The 19936-nt window shown below is 37.2% G+C and overlaps 1 protein-coding gene across 1 annotated transcript in view; it reads right to left on the bottom strand.

Annotated features, from left to right (window-relative positions):
* Window positions 1-7758: 7758 nt before the first annotated feature.
* The window catches only part of CHRM3 (cholinergic receptor muscarinic 3), a 126072-nt gene continuing 113894 nt past the window's right edge, over window positions 7759-19936 (bottom strand). Inside the window, exon 2 of the mRNA XM_035560692.1 lies at window positions 7759-9580. Within this exon, the coding sequence (XP_035416585.1) occupies window positions 7759-9580 (1822 nt within the window). The remainder of the gene's footprint in view (window positions 9581-19936) is intronic.

The raw sequence follows: 19936 nt of genomic DNA, 5'->3' as shown, positions 1-19936 counted from the left end.
GTAATCTGCCCCTGTATTTCAAATTCAGAAAGAACAAGAAGAATATAAATTTATTTTAGTATTAAAGCTTTAAATATATATATATTCAGATAATGTCTCTGGAACTAGTTTTGATCCTAAATCAGAAGAACAGCACAGAAATCTTTCAATTAATAGGAACAGAAATGCACATCAGGAAACACATAAGAGTATATTCATCAGATTCCTGTAATGTTATTTCTACTTCTATCACAAAAATACTCGGTATCTCCAAGTCGAAGCAGGAAGCTTATGACTCTTTTTTGTAACAACTTGTCTTGACTTCCGTGGCCCACACCCTTCCCCAAGCAGGGTGCAAGTACCAGGGGCTCATTTCCAGCTTCACACTAGACAAAAGCCCAGTGACTTTTTTTGGTCTTTGGAAGGGAAGAAGGGCACAAATCCTGGGAACCAAAGTGACACAGGCACGACTGGGGCAGGAGCAAACTGGGTAAGGGGACACCTCTGGAAACCCAGGGACAATTTATGTGAAAAAACCTGTATCTCTTTCACTGAACACTTACAAATTCTACAGCCTACAACTGCAAAACATCACATTGTATTTAGTATTTTCTTAGTTCTTTCAGAAAGCAATGAGCAATAGCATTCATGCTTTTTTAACCTTTAACTTCTGAATAGGCACTTTCACGCATTGGGTGTACTGATTCCAATGATCTTTCCCTAGGCATTTTGCTTCTGAGAGCAGCAGTGAATATGTAATCCTACTCAATATTTCCCTTCAAATGGAAGGGAAGGGAAGGGAAGGGAAGGGAAATTAATATAATTTTGTAGGTGCTAAAAATAGCATACTTCTACATTGATGGAAGAGAGTGTTGAATAGGTATGTACAGCTGGAGGGGATTGAATCACTATGAAAAGTGAAAATAATGAATGGAGAAAAATTACTGAGCATCAGGAAATACCACATAAGTCTATTTCTTGTGATATATCCACACAATACAGGGTTCATAGTAAATTGACTTTTATCTTAAATCATGCTGTGGTGCTGGTCTGTGCCGCAATGATAACTATTCTCAAAGTGGCCTTGTTAACCACAAAATAATGAAGGCCATCTCCTCATCACTTTGACACCTCTAGGCTAGATCACATTTGAGGAGTGACTATGGTTGCTTTGTTAACCCAGAGACTCCAATCCAGAAGAAAAATGTTCTCAAGAGGACTGGATAATTTGAAGCCCAACAAGAAATCAGCTTCTTATCCAGAGACTTTATTTCCATGACAGTGTAAAAGTTTTCAGATCTCTTGGGTATTTTAAGGAATTTAACTATGCTCCTATGAAGATTTGAAAAAGAAATTTTAAAAGTTCTCTCTGTACACTGTCATGTGCTTATCTAATTATTAGCTATGGCCAAGTATTAATCATTGGAGCACTTCAGCACTCTTTCATTCCAGATACAGCACTAAATTTTTGTCCTGGAGAGAGTAAGGATTTCCTGTAAAATTCCTGGAAAATGCATATATGTGCATGCACAAACACAGACAAATAAACCACACTTTACTTCAAATGCCCAATTATTTAGCCCTATTATAAGGTTTCATAGATGTTTGAGTGGGGTATGAGGCTGCTATGCCAGAAGTGTGGCTGTTGGTAATGCATGCTCGTGGCTCCCAGAGTCATTCACACACTGAACTTTTCTGGGCATTGTTTGCATGTGTTTATTCACCCCTATGCAGAGAGGATGTGCACATCTGTAAAAACTTTAAATACCTTGTTCTTTTTGCAAGCTTACTGCCAAGTTAAATACATAGTATAGCTTCATTAGCTTGTAAACAAGTTAGCTCTTCTCACCAGAGATCAGCTATTTTATCACCATTTTCATAAGACCTTCCCTGAGGTCAGCATCATACGTCCCAGTTAAACTCAGTCAAGGATTTATTACTTACAAAAACAGAAAAGGACTAATGACCTAGATATACCTACACTGTGTATTTTGCAGTCCTACCACACAAACAAGCATTTTTATTTTTTTTTTAAATTTCACAATTCCACCTGTGGGACTGGCAAATGAAAAGTACTATTCCATACAACAGAAAGGGCAGAGCAATAGCATGGAGTGGGGAAGGATGACACTTTTTTACTTTTTTCCTCTCATTTCTAATGCGAGGGATGCTGTTCTTGTTATCTTAAACAAATTGCAGTGGTGGCTTGCTTTTCTTTTTTTTTTTTTTTTTTTTTTTTCCTTTTATGCATTTGCCACTTTCACCTCAAACTGTTTTAATAGTGCCTGCATTCATGTAACCAAACTGAGAAACTGACTGTGATGTTTTCATGATTGCAGGAGTTTGGGACCCCTATTTCTCTTTGGTGAACTTAGACAGAATCCACCCTTAGAACCAGAAGCCATCTTCATATTTGGTGAAGCCAGAGTGGTTTTGGTTAAGCTGATGGAGTTGAACCTAGTACAGTACTGGTGCAAAAGCTCAGCGTGTCATGCATTTCCAAATTTTGGGTAACGTCCAAAGAGCCAGCACAATACACTAAAAACAGCACGTTCAGAAATAAGGACAAGGCATTTTGAAAAATAAGCACTAAGGAAAGATGTGAAAACTTTTCGTGCAGCTAAGCAGAGCAGACCTAAACTGTCTGGTTACAACTGATCAGGCATCAAAGGCAATGTTCACTATGGCTGACAGTGTCAGCATAACTTTGTATATACTTCCATAAACATCACTGTAGATGTGTGTGCCTCTCTCTGTATGCACATATATAGTACGGTGTCATACATACGTTATCCTTCTGAGATATGCAAAGTGCATAGAGATGCATAGGTACAAAATGCATGCCACTTGATACACATTGGAATAAACTATGAAAATGATCTCTGTCAAGGTTTACTAAATCTCCTCTGGTCTTTTAAGTATTTAAAATTAATCCAACAGCCTTCAAGCACATGTAGGAGTGTATCTGTAAATAACTACAACAATCTTTCTTGAGGATAAAAGAAAAAAAAAAGACAATCTATGTTATAATATATGTATTTAAGATGCCATGGGAGTGGTGAAAAGTAAACAAAGTCCCAAATACCAGAATGGCACAGTAAATAAGTTTGCCAGTTAGGACTGTGAAGACCTATCAGTGACATCAAATACTGTGATGATCAAGCTCAGTCAATTGTGGTGCCACGGGGTATGCAATGGAATAAACAGTGTGGAAAATAACAGCTCCAAACACTCCTATTCATATCAACTTGTTTCCAACAAACAAATTAACTACCCTATGTATGCTCATCCTAAAAGCTGAAATACAAAAATGCCCAAATAACAGACTTTACAAGTTAGTATTTTCCCACCATTTGTCTACAGAAATAGAGAAGTGCAGAATCAACAAATGATCTATGCCTGGTACAAGGAAGAGAATCCTAGTTAAATAAAACTTTTAATTCTCTGAAAACCTGAATGTCATATAAGATCTAGCTAAGCTTCCCTATAGAAGTGCTTGGGTATTCTGGGAGCCCAGTTCAGGGACAGAAAAGACAGCCATTATCAAACACTGCAACTCCAGCAGACATTTGTACATAACCTCTGGGTTAACAGAAAGCAATCTACAAATATATACCATTTCGACCTGCTCCCAGAAGAAAGTATGGGTAAACACCTAAGAGACAAAAAGAATATATATATATATTTATATAAAGGATCCTGCTCCAATTCCTCTTGGTAAGTCTTATAGACCCTCAGAAAAGAAAGTACTAGACCTCAACACTAGTAATATGCCCTTGGAGCAGTTTAACTTGGCATGGAGATTTTTTGAAAGGGAATAAAGTCTGATACCAAGACAGGCTTGGAAAACATTTTATGAAAAGAATCCAGAGAATCCCCAAAAGAATTTTGGGGAGAATGAGATTTAGGAATCTCAACAATACATTTGAACGGGGGTGCCTAGGTAATCAGATAATCAAGGGGGCAAGTGAAATGCAGTTTATAAGTGGCTTAGCATGATGCTCCATAACTATCCCTACTGTATATGTAGTAGCATGATGATGTCCATAGATTCAAAATTACTGATGCTGATGACCAGGAAAAAAAAAGACAAAAAAATCCTTTTTCTTTTGATGTTTGTATTCCATGCAGGCAAACTGAGCATGCTGGAAGAGTTCCATTCACTTCTTATATACACAAGGTTGATACTGAGCCGAGATGTTTCAGGATATTCTTACAGAATAAGTAAGGAAATATAAAAATCAAGACAACCAAATAAGAAAACGAAATTGTACATAATTGAGGAAGGTCATCAGCTGCCTCACAACATTGGTGTGGGTATCCTCACAAAACTGCACATTTCTGCAGGTCACTTATTGTTCAGTCTATACAGATCCAGGTGTTCAAACCTGAGGAACTGCTCAGGCTTTTCTGTACTTGTTTAACTTTAGAACAGCGACCAACTGTTCTGCAGATTAAATTCTAGGAAGCGTGTTGTGCTGTGGTAGGATAAAGCACTTAGTGCACCACGACACCTGTCCTTGGATCTCTGGATCAGAGAGAGATCTCACAGCCTCTACTGGTATGGAAGCAATAAACCATCATACAATTTTGCATCCATATAACAATGGATTTTGTTGTCTTAGAGCTGTTTGGTGGTTGACAGTGATTGGAGTCTATTCTACAAAGCCTGCTGCAGACAATCCAGTGGCTCCTGTCTGGCTATCTCCTCTGATTTTTTTTATCCTATTCATATGGAATCTAATCTTGTATTATTGCAGATAATGGGGATGATGCCTGGTCTCTGAAAGCCAGCTTTTCATGTGAGGAATGGTTATGGGACTGAGCTGTTTGCCCTCAGATTGACACTTTCTATCATGTTTCTGACTTAATTTTCCTGTAAACAGATGCAATTTTACATAATTTCTACCTTTTAAAAGTAGTCCTGTGTCAGATTGTATCTTTGGGTCTTGCATTGTTCTTCTGAAACCTACCATGTGCATGTGCCTATGTTCATAAATAATACATCCTCTCGTGCCTATAGTTACAATTTGTGTGTGTGCGCATGGGTTTAATGCAAACACGTAGACATATAGGATACAAATTAATTTGATCCCCACTGTACTTGCAACAGCCAAATTCTTAATATTTTATAGTGCATATTCCATTAAATAAATAATAACAATTGATCTGTGCTACGTGTATACATACACAACTTATGATGCCTGCAGTAACATTTTAAAGCCTGTTCACACATCAAAAGACAGGTTGTTTATTTCTCTCTTATAACAGTCCAAGGGTTTAACTCTTCCTATTATGTAAACAGTGGTGACAGCCGCTTTCAAAGAAGCTTTACTTCATTAAAAATTAATAGTTTCCCATTGTAAAATCAATACTAATATACCATAAATCCCCCTGATGAACTCTGGCTTCCTTACATGCTCTCACATTTTGTGTATTAGGGGCACAGCACTACTCTAAATATCAGAAGATAATAATATGGCAATATATATAGATATAGGTATATATTTAAATGTTAAAAGATTAGTTAGGTCAACTTGAGTAATGAATATATTTCAAATATATGCTTCTTTCTATAAATAAAGGTCTTTCATTTTCTTTGCAGTGTGGGTGCCTTGCAAGTCTTTGGCTTTATGTGTCTACCAAACTGGTAAACCAAATCTGGGTATCTTTCGCTCAAAATGCACTCATGACATATAGATGAAGCTTTAACTTTTTTTCTTGTTTTATATTGAACTTGTACTTGAAGTAGACTTACAATATCATTTACAAGCTTACTTTTAGGTAGACACTTTAAACAACTCATACAAAAGAAAGATTTGTATGTCAAGAGTATTTGTTTTAGTGACAAGAAAGCTAGGTATACTCTATTCATTTCTCAAGCAGACCTTTATGAATCACTTTAAAAGGACACTACAGCTGAAGACCGAAGAGCAATATTTATCAACATTAAATAAAACATTTGGTGAAGTATGTATAAATATTTCTCCATATGAACATAACACAAAATTAAATAGTTCAGATACACAGACACCATTTAATATATTTCCACTGTTGTCAAAATCATCTGTAAACACCATCTCACACTGAATACAAAAGCAGCTTTTACATCAGTTCTGTGTTCACAACACTGATGCCCCTTTGTAAAAGAAGATATTTGTTTTGTTTTATTTTCAGCAAAACAAGAGTTTAAGCAATAAAAAAGTTTTGGTCAGTTCAAAGAAGAATACAAAATTATCTTTCAACATGTAACTAAATCAGATTTAGAACAATAGTTTAAAGTACAATCCTTTCCCCGGGGGATCTCTGACTTTTATAAATCACACTATGTTTGGTGCAGACCACATCACAAATACCAGGAAATACTGGTCATGTCTAAGCTATAAATATGAAAGCCCTTTTAAAATTTTCTCTATTAAAAACTACCAGGTTACAAATTGGCAATACTCACATTTTTTGAAACACCAAATAACCTGGCAATAAACAGATTTAGGTACACTTCTACTGATGATTTTTCAAACAGATTTTGGAAAAGAAACACTTTATAGTGAGTGTCCTTCATGTACAAAAATAAAGGATTTCTTTTACACACAACTTTTGCGTCTGAAGATCACCTCGGGGTGAGCAAGAAATGGAGCTGCTGCTCATGGCCACATCCTTCTGGCTCCTGAACTTTGACGATCGGTGGCCCAGGTGTGGGCTCTTGCCATCCCACACCCTACGTTGAGGGCAGAGCCCTCAAGGTAATCTTCAACTGCTTTCACCTTCATATCCTTAAAAGAGGCATGATCACTCTGGGGAGAGATACTGTGCTCAAGACAAAGGTTGTACTGGGCACGTGCCCTGATATATAACTCAGTAGACTGTCAGACTCACAGGCTATGCTTTGGTTCTCTCGATTTGAAATGTGGACAGTGTGTTTTGGTTGCAAAGATAAACCTGAATTTCAGGTGGTGAACAATGAGATAAATATTTATAAGACTTTCTGATATTCTTTTTTTTTAATTTCACTTACGTCCAACAGTGATGTGGGGCCCTGTAAAACCTAGACCAATAGATCACCTCTTTCCTGGTACGTGCGTATTGTAGAGGTGTGAATGTATGTTTTGCATACATGCACACTCACACACACATATATATAACATGAGCTGCACATGTAGATACTTTGCAATCAGGGGTACAATAAACAATACACCAAAAGAGAAGTAGACAGGAAGCTCTACCTGGACAACAAGAAGCAGTTTTGCAACCTATACAGTGTCTCAAATAATTTCATAATCCTGTTTTGCTAGCTTGCTACATCTGTGTGTGACTGGAATTGAAAGTTGTTGGATTCCTTGGAAACAGAAGAGTTGGGCGAGCTAGATGTGCTTACCTGAGATCCCAGAGTTGATTACAATCAAAGAGCTGGGCAGATCAGTAATGGGTTTATAATTGCTATACAGCTTCTTGCAAATTTGTAGGAAAACTTTATTAAGTCTTTCGTTCCTTAGTAAAAACGCTGAAGTTTGTTAGTTTTTGCTGAATGCAGACTTGATTTTTATATTAAAGTGGATTTATTAAAAGGATACATAAGCCTGGCAGCTGCTTTCATGTCTTATGTTTAAATGTTTGAATCAGCACCCTGGAACCACCCTCCCACCCCATCCCAATCCCGTCCCCCCCCATCCTATCCCATCCCATCGCATCCCGTCCCATCTTGTCCCATCCCTTCCCATTCCATCTCATCCCATCCAGTCCCATCCTCCATTATTTTTTAAGGTGTTTAAAAATACTATTCTATGAAGCCTCCCTAGGGATCCGCTTATGAAAAATGACAGACTGCCTTTGCTGATACTGCTGTTTGCGTCGTTTTCGTTTGTCACACTGGCACAGCAGTAACATCTTGAAAGTGTTTCTGAATGTTTTGTTACACAGTGCATAGCACACAGGGTTCACTGTGCTATTGATGTAGCAAAGCCAGTACCCCAGGTTCCAGACAGTTTTGGGGATACAGCTGCAAAAGGTGTTCACCAGAACCATGATGTTATATGGGGTCCAGGTAATGATGAAGGCAAACAAAATGGCACTGAGCGTCTGTGCCGCTTTCTTTTCTTTGATAAGTGACATTCGTTTTCGCTTTGTGATCTGACTTCTGGTTTTCAAGGCAAACTTTTTTGCCAGGGTTGCCTCCTTGAAGGACAAGGGCAGGGCTGCAGATGTCTTGGTCACTGATGAGATGCCATCAGAAGCTGTAGCTGTCTCTGCTGACCCTGGCTGAATTGGAAGCTTTGAAAAGCTCTTCTGGAAACTTCCACCATCCTGAATGCTTTTGGAAGGGTGCAATTTTTTAGATTTCTTTTCCTGCGACTCCGTGTCGGATTTCTGCAGTTCATCCCCTGACTCATTCAAATCTTCTGATGATGGCAGTTTTGTGGAATTGAGGATGGCGCTGTGACCAGGAAGCTTCAGCACGATCGAATAGATGGCTCTGGTCTCTGCAGCAATGTCTTCTTCATCGGAGGAGGCTGAATTTTCAAGGGAGGCAGCAGCATCGTTGTTGTTCCAGCTGTCACTGCTGCTGTGCTCTTGGTCCCCCTGGTCCGTGTTGGGTTCCCAGCTCTTCATTGTGAGCCAGAAGTGGCAGCGTCTGTATTTCCTTCGGGTTGAGCGTTTCATGCTCTGCCGTTGCAGCTCGTAGCTGCTGCAGCTCCGGGAGCTGCCTGTCTGGTGCACAAAGCGTGCTGCCTCTGCTTCGCTGCCCGAAGCCTGTAGCCCTGCTAACTCTTTGGTGCGTTTCTCAGTCTCCTTGTAGATCCGCCAATACAAAATACTCATAATGGTGACTGGCAAGTAAAAGGCAGCTATGGCAGTGCCAAAAGTGATGATAGGTTCACTTAAAAACTGGATAAAACATTCATTAGGAGGCACAGTCCTCTCCCCAACAAAATACTGCCAGAACAATATGGCAGGGGCCCAAAGAACAAAAGAGATGACCCACGCTAAACCAATCATCACTCCAGCCCTTTTAGTTGTTCGTTTGGCTCTGTACGTAAGTGGCCTAGTGATGGAAAAATACCTGTCAAAACTTATGACAAGGAGATTCATGACAGAGGCATTACTGGCAACATAGTCAATGGAGAGCCAAAGATCGCAGGCCAAGTTTCCCAAAGCCCAGTGGTCCATGATGATGTATGTGGTAAAAAGATTCATGGAAATAATACCAATGATCAAATCTGCACAAGCAAGACTCAACAAGAAGTAGTTGTTGACTGTTTTCAGTTGTTTGTTAACCTTAAATGCAACAATCACTAGAATGTTTCCTATGATGGTCACCAGTGCAAGGATCCCAGTGAGGAAAGCAATCAAAACTACTTGCCAGACTGTATGTCCACCCAGAGGGTCTTTGCTCGTGACATTTAGGGATGTGTTTACTGATTCCACAGTGGAGAAGGGAAAACTCTCTGTGGTCTGAGGGAAATCATAGCTGCCAATGAGCGATGCTGCTTCATCAAGTAGTCCTGGTCCATGGGAATCTCTCTTCCAGAAGGAGCTCACATTTCCAAACACGGACGAGGCTGAACTGGTGTTGTGCATGATCATTGTGGCTCTCTGACATAGTCTGGGGTGGGGAGAAAAACAAATAAAAACCAAGTGAACGAGTGAAGATGGTAAATAAAAAAAAGTCCACGTACTCATAAAATCCCTTTTAGCGCTTTGAAAGATGTCTTTAAAAGCACAGCAGTCTGTGACACAGTCCAAGTCAAGGACATACAAGATAGTACTTGGCGTACAGCTGTGATTAGTCTAAGCTTTTTGTAGTAATCGCAAAGCGTTTCCTTAAAAACATCAGTCACAGAAGAACCAAACTCTCAGGAGAATTTCAACCTGCAATAGTATTAAAATGCCCCCTAACTCTAACTCTTAATTAAAATGCTCCCTAACGGATCTGCACCAAACTCTACATCTCAACAGCTGACTATCTTGGAGCCTTCAAAAACTAAATGCCAGACACATGCAGATACAAATCCTCTGACACTGAGTCAATGCTGGTCTCCAGAGCTCTTGTAGAATGAGCAGAACACCACCAAAGACTGCTGCCTCCAGCTACAGCTAATGATAAACAAAATATCGTTCTGTCTCCTTAAACTACGGAGGTAGAAGTTCAGCATCATTTCACTGTGTGTCAAGCTACTTACTATATCCCTATATTAATCTAAAATGTAAAGATCTCTTCATCTACATTTCAGCTATTTGATAAATGTACTAGAAGTTCTCATTAGCACTTTTTGCACATGCCACTATTCATTTTGCATGCCCATTTTTACACTTGGACTAAGGATTCTGTACATCTAATGACTTCAAAATGTCTTTGGGGCAACACGTTAAAATTTCTTTTGAAAGTATGGTCTCTAGAGCTGGGAAAAAGTGCTTGGCAGATGTATGTCAAAGCAGTTATTAAACACTTTAGGAAAAGATGAAAAAAAGCATGAAAGGGATTCATAATTAAACTTTAATCCTTTTCCCCAAGTACTTATGTAAAATGAAGACACGATCAGAATAGGGATTTAGATTTCCCTTATTTCATTAACTTCTGTGGTCAACTGACTAGATTCATTGTAATAAATCAATTATATCATCAAGCAGAAAGAATTTTGATGCGAAAGTCCATCACTGATGGTAACTGTTGAACAAAATACGCTTTCATAGACAAATGTTTGTTTTCTCACAGAGAACCATTTCAGACTCAACATATTAAAGCATGAGATAATAAGGCATAGCATAATACAATGGTGTTACACAAAATATTTAACCAAGAAGAGATGTTTAGGTTTTGGTTCTTTAATTTATAAATTTTGTTTTCTGTTGAACCGTACTTGATTTTGTTAGAAAACCGTAAGACAATATGCGATTTTAAATGGTACAGTTCCTTTGACATATGTTGTAAATGGACCAACCATTTGTTCTTTAATTCATACACAATAACTAACACAAAAAAAATCGTATTTCGGTACCTAGTATTAATGAGATATTAGCTTTTCTCTTTTAATAATAAAAAGACAAGGTTTAATGATGCTTCCTAATCTAATTCAACCCACTTTTAATGTATTCATCATCATATCACACAGGATGTGAACATAGTAACAACATAATAACAGTAAATATTGCTATGGGAAACCACAGGGTTAAATGTAACTCTTCTCCTGATAGAATCTCCAATATTGAATATCTCCAATATTGAAAATTTGGAGCAAGTCTAGCAATTTATTACAATAAAACAAGGAGGTAAGAATTTTATAAACTGTAACACAACATTAAAAAAAATCATAGTTTGAAACTAAAATTATAATTTACCAAAAAACTTGAACATTCCAAATTTTATTTTCTTTGCAAAGATCACATAAAGAAAATGTGCACATTTGCATGAAAATTCAGGCAAAAAGACATTTTCAAAATCTGTCAAGCTGTTCCTCTAAAATGATCATTATTTTTTGCCATTTTAATTGTTCCATAACTATCAGTGGAGTATTTTATACAAAGCTATACAATAACCTAACATGCATTTAAAAATTAAAACTTTTTTTTTTTAAAGAGTAAAATTACATTTTTCCACTAGTTGTTTGTTGCTTGGGAAAAGGAAGACTGTGAGGAGCTGAAGTGACTCCATAGGAAGGAAACAGTGAAAATGAAACAGAGAATCAACTATGCAGTATAATTAGCAACAGGCTACCTGTATAATTTGTTTTTAAGAACGTGTTTAAAAAAAGCAGGAAGTTAGAGCAAATGCACAACATTTTAACTAATCGCAAAGATTACATAGATATCATATAATATGATGATTATATATTATAAAAATGAATATTAATCCTTCTGCAAAATGTATAAAACTAATTAGAATTCCCCACATTTTCAGCTCTGATTTTCTCATAGAAAATGAGATACGAACCTAAACCTAGATACGAATAAGGAGTCTGTAACTCTGCCTGTGTTAAATGCTGCATTATACGTAACTATCTAGATATGCATTTGGCTGGTTTTTATGGCTATCACACGCTTGTTCTGCCCAATTGATTCAGACTTTATGGGCATTTTTATTACAGGATTTAAAACAATCAGAATAATGACTCCTATCAGCTTAACGTAAGATATACAATGCCGTAACAGAGAGCATTCTACACATTGAAGATTGGTCTCGAATTTGTATCTGCTGCATAAAAATGCGTAATTTGTACCTAATACATAATTCATGCAGGAGTCTTCCAAAGGATTTAGGACATGGTAGGTGAGGAAGAGTGGTCCACAGAAGATGCTTGTAAATATGTGAGTGATGAAGCAGGACAAGGGAAAAGAAGGCACGAGAAAGACATTTGCCAAAGAAGCTGTAAAAAAAGTCTTTGTCACTTGTGTGGGAAACTGCTCCCTATAAATTAAAAGATGGTGTCAGCAAACACATCTGTTTAATGCATGCTAAAGAGTTGTTACGTTTTACATTTATCTACATTTTTTCTGCAGAAATTTTACTCTCTACTGAAATTCATGAGAACAATTATGTCTTGGAACCACTGAAAATCTGAGCTTTGAACCTGTGGAGTTACCAAAATACAAATGCTATTGGAATAAGCAGTTCACAGTGCATGATGACTTTGCTCAAATACCAAACACCTCTCTTTGCAAGAACTCTAGTTTTCCATGAGGACGCAGAGTGAAGTGGCTACCAGTTTTAAAGTCAAGTCAGGAGGATTTGCTTTATATTGCACAATGGGTGACTATTTTATTCATTGCTTATGAACAAAGTTTAGTTCGTAAAGCAAATATTTACTACCATAGCTTTCAGCATCTTTAGATATACAGCTATTATGAAGGTGAAATCATGGAAATGGATCTATAGGTATAAAAAAAATGAACAAGAACATGCAATTAGACAACAAGTTTCTAAAACAAAGAACAACATTATGTGCATTTTCAAGGACTATCTGTAGGCAAGCTCTGAAGGCAAGGAACAGAAAAATGCTATTGGATAAAAAGTACACTACAGCATGTGAATCATTCTCTGAGGTGTCTTCCATCTCTGCTATTATGTGATATCTAAATGGTCATCTTTTTTCTTCATCCTTATCAGACTGCTTTTCCCAAGAAGACCTACAAGAATTTTTCTGAAACCATTTCAATATGTGCTTGCCATCTATTAGAGAAGCTGCGGGACACAACATACTTCTTTCTTTGCTTTCTCAAGATATACTGCTGACCATAGTAGAGCTGATGTAGTTCAGGCCACCAAACACAGTACATGATGTCCTCACTGATCCTTACCATACTGCTTCAAAGAAGCTGCAGAAGTCAAATCTGCACAGTGTCAGACTCATCCCACTTACACTAATGAAAGTCCACAGAAAGCCATTTGCAAAATGGCAGGCAGAGGTCTGGATGAGAAACACACGCTTGATTTTCATTCACACCACCTCCGGCACACTCACACCTGCTCACCCCTTTGCCTTGATCCAAGATGACATTAATTTACATGTAGAATGGCTAGAAAAATGGAGATCACACATACTGTGAAAGCATAAATGAAGGCATGTGGAAACCCAGGGTACAATAACATTCTCCTCTGAAAGAGATGGAGAAGCACTCTTAAAGTTCAACTAACTGCTTCCAATGCATGGGTAAAATAAAAACACAGTTCACTTATCAGCAAACACTTAAGCAAGCATTGACAATGTTCTTGCCAACTGTTTATGGGCCAGAGTTGTTAGGCACAGTGGGAAAGAAATCTTTGACTCGGGATCGGTGAAAAGTATCCTTCTTGCAATGTTTTACTTAGGAAGCAGGCATCTTTTCTACAGCTGTCAGATAGGATGAAGTCACAACTAGAATAGTACAAGAGAGAGCTGGATTATGATATTTGCCAAATATAAGCCAGAAATGATTAATTTTATAGGGTGCAGACCTTCCTTTACTGACTTGAGGGACAGCAGGGGGTGAAGGCCAGAAAACATCTCCTTCGCACACAAACACTTGCAAAAACTCTAGAAGGTACATACAACATAGTCAAGTATTGACTGAGAATTCTGAAAGATAACTTTAGATGATGATATTGTTACATTGCTTTTTCACAAAAAAGGCAAGCTGGTATCTTCTCATATATGAGAAAGGACCAGGGAGAAGATGCTGACAAAGAGATAAAGGAGATGAAACTCATTAAAGGGCAAAGAATAAAAAACAGTGTCCCTAAGAAGCCATGGTAGAAATAAGAGTATTACTAAAAAGTAATAATAAAAATAGTTGAAAATTCAGTAGCACTTCACATATTCAATACTTAAGTGTTAGCCTTGGAAGTCCAAAAGAGCTATTGCATAAAAGATAGAGATAACCTTGCAAAATTAACGTGTAAATGCATTATCTATCACCAAATCCACTAAAACAATTGAGAATTCTGATTAATTGTAGTCACTGAAATGCAGTTTCAATGTAAATTAACCAATAAACCCTTTCAGAAATGCCATGCCTTGAAAGAGTCATCAGGAAGAAATCTGGAAAAACCTTACTTCAGCTGCATCTTTCTGATGCTGAGCATGTACTGGAACCAAAGCTTTGTTTCTCAGGTCAGCTCTCCTATCACCAGGCTGCAAAGTAATTTGTCTAAGTCACTGTTTCAATGAATGCCTGAGCAGCCCTTAGCAGCCCAGTAACTGAGGAAGAGGAGGTGCTGATTGCCACCCAGCCCTGAGCTCCCTACTGCCAAGTACAATCCTGCAAGCTGGAACTTGGCCTTTTAAATCTCTCAGGCATTAAAGGGACCCTAAGTTAGGCTCCAAGGTGACCTCATTACAGCTTTTCAATACTTAAAGGGGACTTATGACAAAGATGGAGTGACTTTTTGCTCAGGCAAATAATGATCAGACAAGGGGGAATGGTTTTAAACTGAAAGAGGGGAGATGTAGATTCAAGGTTAGGAGGAGATTCTTCTCTCACAGGATGGTGAGGCACTGACACAAGTTGCCCGGAGAAGCTGTGGACGTCCTATTCCCGGAGGTGTTCAAGACCAGGTTGGACAAGGCCCTGGGCAACCTGATCTAGTGGGTGGCATCCCTACTCATGGCAGGGGGTTGGAACGAGAAGGTCTTTAAGGTCCCTTCCAACCTGAGCTGTTTTATGATTCTGTGGTTCTGTGATTCAAGTCGGTGAGTAACAAAGGAAACTCCATGCAGTGAATTACAAAACTGTTTCCTACAATAAAAAAGCCAAGCCTTTAGAATGCTTAATGCAGTTATCTAACCTAGCACATCAGGTTTGTTCCAAAAGTAGTTTGCTAAAATAAAAAATACATATGCATTTCAAAGTTTTCATGAAATTACTCCCAAGATTACATATAACTATTTTTCAAATCACACTTAAAAAACAATAGCAACAACAACAACAAACACAATCAAGAATTTTTAAAACTTAAACAAAATGAAGACGCAAGTATTTATAATGCTGTTTATCATTTTACATTTGTGATGTCACATCATTACAACTAATGTAGTGCACGGTACAAGATTCCTTAAGAATGTGCAAGTGATAACAGGAGGCACAGTGCAATTACCAGAGAACAGGACCTCAGATTTACAATGACTTATCTGTACTGATGATTAAGATATTTCATTCTCAATAGAGTTTTGCATCTTTGCAAAATGAGAATACAGAGCCATAGAAACTGATCCCATTACCAAATATCATGGCCAGTTCTCTTACATATTCATAGTTGATGCAGACAAGTAACAGATATACTCTTACACTTTTATGCATATGTAAATATGCACATAAGACTATATATATAAATATATCACACATAAAATGTGACAAGAGTATGTGTGTATATATAACTGCAGATATATATGTGTGTTTATATATATATACACATACATCTGCAGATATATACACAAACACTTGTTGCTTTTCCAAATACTGTTATATGGAAAAATTAAATCTTTTACAAATTAGCTGTCAACTTGATATAAATAAAGCTCATTCAAACATATTACTCTAAGGTGATTGTTACAAACACTGCAACCTCAAGCTCTTCCATTTTCCATCCATAAAGATGTTTTGCTTAATCCTACTAAAATTAGCTAGATTTATTAAGTCACAGCTTTAAAATCACTTTTGTGATTCTTGAATTCAATTTACTTATTATTTGCTTATTATGTTGCTGCTGTTAGTGTGTGAAGCCTAGCAATGAGCAAGCTAGACTCATTCTCTATGAGGAAACATTCCCAGGGATGTGGTACAATCCCAGTCACTGGAGGTTTTCAAGATGCGATCAGACAAGGTATTAGATAATCTCATCTAGGCTCCCTTTTCCCATGAAATGTTGGACCTGTTGATCTTTGTAAGTCCCTTCCAGCCTGGGCTGTTCTATGGTTCTACGATACATTTTATTTTCATGATTTTGGCGAGCATTTACAGAACCCAATGCAAAGCACTGAGTTACCTGGCCCATCTCCTTTGCTGTCCTGCAGTCAGCAGAACGGAGCATCCGTCCAGAGCAACTCCAGTTTTCCAGCTGGGATGCATGGGCATGCCACACTGGGAGCACCAGAAACACCACCCAACACAGCCAGGAAATGTGGCATCTAAAGCTGTGCCATGCGAAGAGCTTTTTTTGTTCCTTAATTTGCCGATTAGTTCTTAGTGAGCATCCACCATGCCATTCACTTTGACAGGGAGGCCTTTGTACTGCCCAGCTGTCCATGCAGAATCCACTGTGGGCCTTGGTTGCTTACACTGCTTTTGCTTATGCAATATGCGGTCTTCCCAACACCCTACTTCATGTAACATGAACATCTCGCTGAGGGCTTTTATATTACAGTAGAAATGTAACTTTGAATATGTTTTAATGGCTACTGATTAGAATGGAAACATCTGATTATTTACAGAGCTGTAAAAGGAAGTGTAAGTCATGTTTTACAGCTAGGACCAGAACAGAAAAAAAATCTCATACATTGCATCTGTTGCCATTTCAAAAATCCAGATGTGTATTTCTGATTCCTTGCATTTAGGACTTTTTTTCCAAATATGTTGTATATAACAAACATAAATTCTAGTCTGCATAGTTAAGAGGACAGTGATTGTAACAGATAGCCACATTTATTGGATAAGTGTATCTGTGCTATTCATTATTTACTTGTTTGCTAGCTTCAATGACTTAACACTTGCTCACTCCATGACTTTTAGTCTCAAAATAACCCTGTCTTGAAATCCTCTGAAATGATTTCAGGCGCAACCACCTCACTCACTAGGGCTCCTAGTCTCAGTTCTGATACGGCTGAGATGTAATGTCTGGTTTACCAAGGGTAATAGCAGCAGATTTGCTCAAGGAATGGCACTTTTCATTCTAAGGCACATGCACTTTGTGGTTATTGTCTGAACAAATCCTACAGAAGAAAGTGAAACCTTCAAAAGCCAGAGCTTGGATGTACCTACAATTTTTGATTTACTGAAAACCAAAGCATATTAAGTCTTGCTTAATTAAGATTACAGTAAATATTGACTGTCAGCTATAATGGCTAAAACTACGAAGTGCATTTGTATGAAGAGAGGACATTATTTAAATTCCAGCCAGTTTCCCTTTCAGAGAGTTTTATTAAAGTTACACCCCATCTGTCTAATTGATATTGGAGGAAACAGGCATATGGTCTGAAACCTAGTCAGAATTATAATCAAATACTGAGAGTTTAACTCACTTGAACAACCTACTGACTTTAATGCTATGCATTGCAGGTATATGGGGACAGGAAGGTTTGGCTGAAGGGTTGCATACTATGTTGAATTTAAACATTAAATTAGATTGAGATTAAAGGAGAAAACCAGCTAATCAGTTATCTTGTTTATGCGTTAGGGGTGCGTATTTTTTCCTTTGAGTAAAAACCTGTCCACTTCATTTCAATAATTTATTATATATATATTTTTAATGTAGTATATTTTAATATTTTGTTACTCTGTTATGCTGAATCCAAGTCATGATCTCAAATTTCACTGTGCAGTATGTATAGATAGGTACTTGGCTATCTCTTTATGAAAGGCTATTTATGGATTCCCCAGTAACTCTCCCAACAATATATTTAAGTATCACGTACTAAAATGTTAATTGCGTGAAATAAAGTAGTAGGAATTCTTACCCTTAACAATATATTTCTCCTAAATGGTGTTAAAGGCTAGAATACCTTGACTTAAGTAAGGAAAAAGATGTGCCTACATAGAGAGAAAAAAATTCAAGACTTCTGAGTGAATTTTTCTTCTTTTACTAGACACCATTCTTCTCTAAAACAATAATCATGTTTGAGCAAATTAATATCAAGAAGTTAGAGCTTGTTACAAATCACATGTTAAATGTTAGATAGGCTGGATATTAGGATAGATAGGATATTAGGATGGATGGATATTAGGACGGATGGATATTAGGATGGATATTAGGTTGGATCTTAGGAAAAACTTCTTTACTGAAAGGGTTGTTAGGCATTGGAATGGGCTGCCCAGGGAAGTGGTTGAATCACCATCCCTGGAGGTCTTTAAAAGACGTTTAGATGCTGAGCTTAGTGATATGGTTTAGTGAAGGACTTGTTAATGTTAGGTCAGAGGTTGGACTAGGTGATCTTGGAGGTCTCTACCAACCTAGACGATTCTGTGATTCTGTGAAATGAAACAAGCAAAAACAGTAATGCATTCTTAATCCAACCCTACTTTTAGTAATTCTTGGATGCATTTAAAATCCATATTGAATGTGAATAAGAATATTTACGGAGCCTTTAAAAAAATTATAAAGAATAACAGACCTCATCAGAGGACCTCTTTACTATCTTAAAGGAAACTTTTAAAAAAATGTAATCAAATGATAATGTAAGGAAAACAAATAAATTTTTGCTTTTACGGTTTGCTCACTGACACAACACACCATCAGAGAAAGCTGGAAAATAGAACAATTTATCTTTTTTTTTGAAGTATCAAAGAAGACAGGGAGCTGGACACCAAGCTTTAAAGAAGGCACCTGACACACACCTCTCAATTTCATTTGTCTGCAAGAGGAAAATGAAATGACAAAACGATGACAAGACCTGAAACCAGGAAACTGAAAAAATATATATTTTTTCTGGAAATACTTTCCAAGGAGGGAAAATAAATACACCAAACTAAACGACAACAACTACAAGAAAACACACAAATAAAAACTCAAACCACAGTTTTGATTTTTTGCCTTTTCAAAAACTATGTTTTTTTCTTGGGAAAGTAATTTAATTTTCTGTCAGATTCAAACTGAACACCAGATATTTATTTTTATTTTTTGTCAAATGCTGCTGAAAGTAGATGAATTATTGTTATTTATTTAGAGAAGATAATAATAAAAAAGCTGGTGTTTACGTCAAGGTCTATTAAAGAGCTATCAAAGCCTCCAGTACAAATGTCAGTGTTTACCTGGTATCAGGTCCTGTTATATGAAAGATCTCTAATATCCATCATTTAAACCTGTTAACTAACTCAAGGTTGAAGTTCTCTTGAGAATGAGAGAATCCTGAAAGGCTCTAAATTGTACTTTTGATGAACAGTATATTTAATACTGTAGTCATGGCACTGCACCCAGGTGGTAAAAATGCTCACTGCCTAATATAATTTGATGATGGACGGTTTGGCAATTTTATATTAGGTGCAATAAAGTGACTTGAACCATGCTAGGAAACACTTTATTAAGGGAAATTTATTGTTATTCACTTTGGTGATTGAAATATTGTTGCTATCTACCACAGCAAAACCAACACTCCCACATAGGACAGATGGTTTACTTAAAAAGCTGAAAGAAAACAAAACAAATAAACAACAAACTACAGATAGAGGAAAAATTGCTAAGAAATATCTACTATCTATTATCTAATGAAATCTGTACAAATATTTGCATAAATACCGACTTTGTTTCATTATTCACTGGTATATGTTAAGTCCATCT

Source organism: Cygnus atratus, chromosome 3 (assembly GCF_013377495.2).
Source record: "Cygnus atratus isolate AKBS03 ecotype Queensland, Australia chromosome 3, CAtr_DNAZoo_HiC_assembly, whole genome shotgun sequence".
NCBI classification, from domain to species: Eukaryota; Metazoa; Chordata; class Aves; order Anseriformes; family Anatidae; genus Cygnus; species Cygnus atratus.
The sequence above is the reverse complement of the archived record's forward strand: the minus strand, read 5'-3'. Positions and strand labels throughout refer to the sequence as shown.